The sequence below is a fragment of the Marmota marmota genome, unplaced genomic scaffold (assembly GCF_001458135.2).
Source record: "Marmota marmota marmota unplaced genomic scaffold, marMar, whole genome shotgun sequence".
Taxonomy (NCBI): Eukaryota; Metazoa; Chordata; class Mammalia; order Rodentia; family Sciuridae; genus Marmota; species Marmota marmota.
Window position 1 is genome coordinate 2,695,992 of NW_026000142.1, and position 7,495 is coordinate 2,703,486.

The following is a 7,495-nucleotide window of genomic DNA, read 5'->3' on the forward strand; positions in this document are numbered from 1 at the left end:
CGCGGCCCGCCCAGACCGCCGAGGGGGACCGCCACAGGTGAGAGGCCGCTTGGGCAGCTCGCTTCTCCCGCCTCCCAACCTGCCCCCACCCCGCCCGCCCCGTTTACTTCCTCAACGCCCGGGCCTCCGCCGGCCCCCTCCCCAGCGGCCCGGCGCGCCCCCAGTCGGGCCCCGTGCGCGCCCGCTAGCCTGGCGCCTGCCTGCCGGCCTCTCCCTGCCCGGCCCCTTTCCATCGCCGAGGACCCCCGGCTTCTTCGCGATGCGGCCCGCCTAGATCCCCAGCCTCCGGCGAACGATGCGGGCTGCGCCCCTGGCTCAGCTTAGGCTTTGCTTTACCTACAAGTCGATCCGCACTGCGCTCTCCCTCTGAGTCCGTGCGCCCTTTGCCTTGCTCCTTCCCTCTCGGCTGTAACCCGCGTTTGCCCGGACTGAGAACCTTTCCGGGCCACGACAGGGAGCGTGTTTTGTTTCCCAGTCCACACTGGGCAAACAGTGGCCTACTTTGCCCGGGTGCGTCTTGGCGGCTTGCAGGGAAGCTGGTGTGGCCTATGGCTCTGGTTAAACTAATGATTATTGGGATTTTTTTCCTGTGGGGTTTGAGGCGTCTCCCACCCCTAGCACTGTCTGGGCCCCTTTCCTCTGGCTTTTCGATACGATATCGGCCGCTCCTTTGTTCCTGGAAGCGAAGCAGACGGCCTCGGGTTGGCGGTTCTCAACACCCGAGGGGCCAAAGTTGTCGTGAGATTCGCAGGACTGGCCTAAGCACCTGGTTGTGTTTTGTTTGGAGGTTTGGTCCCTCTCAGCAGAATCATTTCGAACACGCCAAAGGAGCTTGGTACACCAGGCTTGAAGCTGGTGACATCAATTCAATTGACTAGGCAAATACCCGGGTGGCTCAAGCAACCCTCTGGTACTGTAAAGCCAGACCAATGAGTCCGGTTTGTCCCAGAGAGCAGACGCCTTGCAACGCCGCGCCGCGCGCCCTAGAAAGCGGCTGGCGCCGCTTCTGCAGCGGCGAGCGAGGCTGTTTGCCAAAGACCCTCGGGCGCTTATCGCGCTCACTCTTAGGGCCAGAGACAGAGCCGCTGGGTACACACCGGCAACGGACCGGGGGCGGTTAAGGCGTGGAAGGGCTACTTCGAGGAAACCCTTATTAGGCAGGGGAGGGGGAGAAACCTGACATAGATCTTGCCACGCGCAGGGAGACGGCAGCAGTGGCCTCACGGGTGACCGCATCTTTGTATCATTTGCTTACAGATCAACAAAAAACTACAGTGATTGAAAACGGGGAAATCAGGTTCAATGGAAAAGGGAAAAAGATTCGGAAGCCTCGGACCATTTATTCCAGCCTGCAGCTGCAGGCTTTAAACCATCGCTTTCAGCAGACTCAGTACCTGGCCCTTCCCGAGAGAGCCGAACTGGCAGCTTCCTTAGGACTGACACAAACACAGGTAATTCCCGAGAAGCCCAAGTAACCCTGAAATGCTGGCCCCACTCGCAGATGGGGCAGGGAGCACATCAGGAAGAATTCTTGGCCTAGTCTACCAAGGATGGAAGGAGCTTAATGACAAATGCGTGCTTTCCTGGGATCACACAATTTGGAATAAATGACCTGGTATTGAATACTGGATTGGATTTGAACATCCACTCAAACCTCAGCGACCCCACCCCAGCCTAGCATCATTTGGTAACCAAACTCATAATTCAAGCAAATCCTATTCCAGAGCAGAACAACATGAAAGAGAACAATCATGTAGGAGAAAAATGTGTTAAGGCCAGAAGGCAAAACAAGGCCCACCTTTCTTGAGAATTCTTTTGTGGGCCCTGAGAGCTAATGAGAATTTCAACTCATTGACATAGAAAGAAATTGTGAAGTGAAATGGGGTAGGGAAAGTCAGGTAGGCATAAGCTCCAGTGGCTCTCAGTGAGGGCACTAGTTTAGGAACTATTTATCCTAGGATAGGTGAGGTGGATTTTTCTGAAGATTACCCTCAGTTCATAGGTTAAATCATCCTGGGTGACAAGCTAATGGTGGGTGATCCTGGACATGGAGGCAATAGCAGAGTTGAAGATCAACAAGAAATACACTCCAAATGATAGCAGTCGAAGCCACAGTTGCTGAAGTTCCCCACTTCTACTAATTTGAAAAACATATGGGATATTTCAGACTTTACAGGAAGGGGCTTGGGTGGGTATATTAGGATACTGGTCATAAAGTCAGACTGCAATCACCTGCAGTTTTTCCTGCCAACTAATTTAGTTGCATGGGGTGGTAGACCTCATCTGAGATGGGTGGCCTTTATTTAGCAAAGGAACTTCAGGTTGTATGAGACAATTGCTGGGGGGGCTAATAGTGTGGTACCTTAAGACAGATGCTCTTTAAACTCTTCTTTTTAGTTTAGCTTGCTTTCTCTTGCCCTGTTACCACTGAAAATATTTGATGTTTAAAATGAGAGGATCCCAGCTACTCACTGACTTGTATTATTCTTGGGAAAGCAAATTCCTTGAATTTTAAAGGTAAAGGAAGCTACACTATAGAATTTCCTTCTTCAAATAAGGTAGATCTGGAATATGGGATTAACAGTGCTTCCATTCCAGATTCCTGATTCACATTTAGTTTTGAGAAGCCTTTTACTTTTAGTAATTACAGTAACAATCATGTAATGATTGTTGACCACAGTTTCACTAAGCATCCCTCAAAGTAGGGAATAAGGGGGAGGTGCCATCTTTAATGCTGCAGGATTGTGAGTGTGTGTGTGTATGTATGTATATTGTGAGTGTGTGTTTGTATGTATATACACATATATATGTATATATATATATAATGCTTAAAACAGTCTATGGCATGTGTACTATATGCACAGGTATATATTTATTTGATTATAAAAGTATAGGCTTTAATGTGTTCATAGCCATTTGCTCACTGTACATGCATAGAGATGTTAGCTTTGGGGAGTGGTAAATATAAAATCAGAGAACTCCTTTTTAAAATCCTTCTTCATCAAACTTTGAATCTAGTTATCTCATTTATGTTCTTATTTTATTCTTATTTATGCCGTTGTTTTAAAACCAGGCTAGTACTCAAGAATCACAAGGAGTTTAGGTATATAGATATCTAGTAGGTTGAAGGGAGGAGGGATGGAGGAGGCTAGAAAGAGGTGGAAGGAGGCGGGGACTTGGCTTCTCCGTGTAATGGTGGGTGTTTTTGTTTTGTTTTGTTTTTAATATTGCTTTTGAGTCTGAAGTGAGGCTAGAGACTTCAGTTCAATGGTCTCCGGCCTAATGATTGCTGCATTTCTTCCAGGTGAAGATATGGTTTCAGAACAAGCGCTCTAAGTTTAAGAAACTGCTGAAGCAGGGCAGTAACCCTCACGAAAGCGATCCCCTCCCAGGCTCGGCAGCCCTGTCACCACGCTCACCAGCTCTGCCTCCAGTGTGGGACGTTTCAGCCTCAGCTAAGGGTGTCAGTATGCCTCCCAACAGCTACATGCCTGGCTATTCGCACTGGTACTCCTCACCACACCAGGACACGATGCAGAGACCACAGATGATGTGAGTTGTCTGAGGGGACATCCTAGGGGAACGTCTGAAAAAGGCAAGGAGGATCCAGGACCTGCTTGCATCTGCCAAACCAAGTCGAGGAAGCAGGCTCCAGATGGGGATGGCCAGAAGCTGTCTGGGCGCTCACTCATGTCTCTGTGTATGTGTGTCTCTCTCCCCCTCTTCCTCTCCTTTTCTCACTCTTTCCTTGTTTATCATCCCCCTTTTACCTTTTCTCCATTCTTTACCTCCCACCTTTTTTCCTTTTCCATTGCTGTCTTTTCCTTATCTACCTTGTAATCAATCTTACGAGAGAGAGAGAGAGAGAGAGAGAGAGAGAGAGAGAGAGAGAGAGAGAGAGACCCTGAGGACGCTCGAGACTGGTTTCTATGCCAGCATTCTGGAAAACCCTCACTATAAGGATATTTTCCCTTATCCCTTGGGACCCAGGCTCTGAGCCTCCTCTACATTTTGGAGTATCCATCAAAATGACTTTTTAAAAAACAGACATTTACCCCCCACCAGAAGAATCTGCGTAAACATGGCAGCATTTTTACTTGTTTAATGAGCTTAAGACATTACATGATGAAAGAAAAGCATTTTGGACTCCTGAATTTTTATTTACCAATACCAGACTGACAAAAAAGAAAAAGAAAAAGGAGAGAGAAAAACCCTCACATGACAGCCCTTCTCTAAAGAAAAAGGAAGAATTGGCTGTAAGATTAGAACATTGCCACAAAGGGAATGCTGCATGTTTTATCAAAATGCAATGACCAGGAATGATGATTCATTTAAAATACAAACAAACAACAACAAGAAAAATGCTCTTTTCCTACCCCACTCCCAAATCCTGAACTGGAATCAGGAAAGACAGAGGAAACAACCAAAATCACCATTCTATTGCTTTGACACCTTTGCTAGGTGAATTGGTGGCATTCACTAAGCTAATAGGGACGTTTATATCAAGAAACATTTCTGTATATATTGTTGAATTTTAGTTGTATATATACTTTGTATGTTTTTGTCTTCTTTCATATATGGAGTAAAAGCCACAAAATGCCGGAGTGTCCTGTATATTTCTCTGTGCGCCTCTGTCTCTCTCCCCCTCCCTCCTTCCTCCTCCCATTATATTTTCTATCACTCTTAAAAGAATTTCTGTTTCCTAATATGGGAAGCCTTCTATATAAATGGCAAGTGCCTACAAAGATGTCAGTTTGCACCACTAGCCTTTGTCTTAAGTACTTTAACATTAACCATGGATATTTTTTTTCAGCTTCCTTTACATATTTTTGTTATGATTTCTACACATTTATCTATTTTTTCTAAACATTAGAATAATATATCTCCAGGTTAACTTCTAGGCAGCCACTCATTTCTAATGCTGGAACTGAGTATTTTCTTTTCCCTTTTCCCAGCAAAATAATACAGCTGAATTTACTTTTGTTTGGAAGCATTTTTTTTCCACCAAAAGAAGAAAGAATAAAAGAAAAAAAACCAGAGAGTAAAGTGCACAATTATACCTGCTTAATGTTTAAAACCCAGTGAAAGCTAGGTAGGTAGGAAAATGTACCATCTTGGATGAAACACATCCTTCCGATCTTGTGGAAAGCAAAGAAATAATGAAAATGAAAAGTCCTTTCGTCATACAAGCAGGAAGCCCCATACTGCGAGAATTAATGGCTACAGACCTGGGCATCCTTCAAATTATGAACCTTGAAACCACTGAGCCATTTATCAGAAGTCAATAGAGATACTCAGAGTGCTCCATATAATGACAGCGACATACAGTCGTGCAAAAGGACAGTCACTATAATTAGACACAAAGCAAAGACTACTTACCAATATACCCGTTCCTTTTTTTGTTGAGCAACTTCCACGCTCAGTCAGTCTTCAGAATGGTTTAAAACCGATCAGTCTTGTCATTTTCTAGCATTCGCATTGTTACATTAGGAAAAATGTTTTCTTTTCTTTTTTTCCCCCTTCCTACTGTGAAACTTTGGGTTCGTAGCTCCCCAGGATCAATTCTGAACAAAGCCTCCAGCTGCAGTGCCATCCAATTTGAAGCAGACATTGGGGACAATTTAAGGTTTTTATCCACAAGAAGGTTTTTTTCCATTCTCTTAAATGCAGCCATAATTAGAGTAATTTTTCATGTAGCCCGCTGATTACAGCGTTTTTACCGTCAAAGATAATTACCTGTAATTTTCTTCCACTTTTAATACTAAAAAGCCATCTTTATTTAGATTCAGGAACAGGAAAGGCGAAACAAAAGAGGGAAATTATTCTGTTATTCATACACAAATTGCAGAGACGTAGGACCTAAAATTGAAAATTAACCAAAATTATAATGCTGAAAAGAATGGAAGAGGCTGCAGAAGTACAGCTGGTAGTGGGGCTTTGCTGAATTATTCAAATTATGTTAGAGGGAAAGCTACCATACATCGAAACCAACACTAATTTTTCTTAAAAAAAAAAAAAAGATTCACCAGATATATGCCAAACCACTGTGAGTGCATGGAATTCTGAAATCCAGCAAATGTATGTTAACATATTGGAGGTGTTGTCAGTGATGCCTCACTATGAATCTCTTTATCTCTTAACATGAGTTTAATTAAACTTCCTAGCAGTTCCCCTAGAACTGTCCTTGGAACTGGGCTTTCTCTGGGTCCTCTGAACCTCAAGGGTTAATATTTTTGCTCTTTGAAATGTATTGACCCCATAGTAAACTGATTCCTGAGGGAGGGACTGGTAGGAGGGGCATGGGCAAAAGGCTTCACCCAGTCTCTGATGCCTACTACACACCTCTCCAGGTTCAAACTTCCTGTGAGGTTGCAGAGTTCGGGTTCTAAGACCAAGTTCTGACCTTATTTCCCATTTGAGAAAGAGAAAGAGAACAATAGCTGCAGGGGGTAAGGGTGAAGGAGACTATTTCTCCTGAGCACCAATAAGCATCTCATTATCTTTTGACACAACTTAGTCAAAAGGTTCTTGCCACAGGAGAAAGGCTTTTCTGCACTGGGGTAGGGAAGCCAAAGATTTCTCAGACTTCTGCACTTTTCTAGCTGCTTATAATGAACACAGGGTCAGGAAACAGCGTCATCTATAGATAGAACAGCAACGCTTCTTTCCTGAATCTTGATGTCTTCCTAAATCAGACTAGTTCCCTGGCTCTGAGCTTGATTCTGCATCTCAGCCAGTTAACCCCCTCTAGCTCCAAGGTCACAGCTTTTGGGTTAGGTGGGCAATAAGCTCCAAGATCCTGGTATCCTCACCAACACCCCCCCCCCGCCAGCCCACCCACTACACACACACACACACACACACACACACACACACACACACCAGCTTGAGGCAAAGGCCCTGAAAAGCAGCCTTGAAGGGTTTCAGAGGCCAGTTATCACAGAAACTTTCCCCAACTGGAAGAAAGATGTCATACAGGCTAAACATCTGGAGATCCAGGCTACACCTGCCTTTGCAAACGACTGCATACCTGTGATTCTAAAGGAGTCCTGCCGGGAGCTCCGTTTGATCTCCTGATGCCTCAAAACCTTAAATCGTGGCCACATGTACATGGATTCACCTAGGATTATGCTGTAACAGTTTTCAAATAGATCTTAGCTTGGAATCTCAGCCTCCTTCCAAACCTTAGAGAAACCTGGTCCTTTTCTCAGTCTCCAGTCACACACTGGCACCAAACGCATCAACAGCACAGAAAGCAAGACAACTCAGGTTCTTAAGGTTCTCATTCACACCCGAATCCGTTTACTCACCAGAACAACACTTTCACTGTTAAAGGGGCTAAAAGGTCAGAATTGAAAAATCTATAAAGCAAAGTTGTAGTCCATGAGAAATTACAACAACACATACAGCTTGGAAAGTGTGAGAAGAGAAATATGAACTGTGCCTTGAAGTATGCAAGAAATAAAAACTTACCCTCAGTGAATATCTCTTAAGC

The 7,495-nt window shown here is 44.8% G+C and overlaps 1 protein-coding gene across 1 annotated transcript in view; it reads left to right on the forward strand.

Annotated features, from left to right (window-relative positions):
- Dlx6 (distal-less homeobox 6) overlaps positions 1-4,029 on the forward strand; it is a 4,732-nt gene extending 703 nt beyond the window's left edge. The window contains exons 2-4 of the mRNA XM_048785915.1: positions 950-1,116; positions 1,162-1,451; positions 3,305-4,029. Coding sequence (XP_048641872.1) covers positions 950-1,116; positions 1,162-1,451; positions 3,305-3,556 — 709 coding nt within the window. The 3' untranslated portion in view covers positions 3,557-4,029. The remainder of the gene's footprint in view (positions 1-949; positions 1,117-1,161; positions 1,452-3,304) is intronic.
- Positions 4,030-7,495: the final 3,466 nt, after the last annotated feature.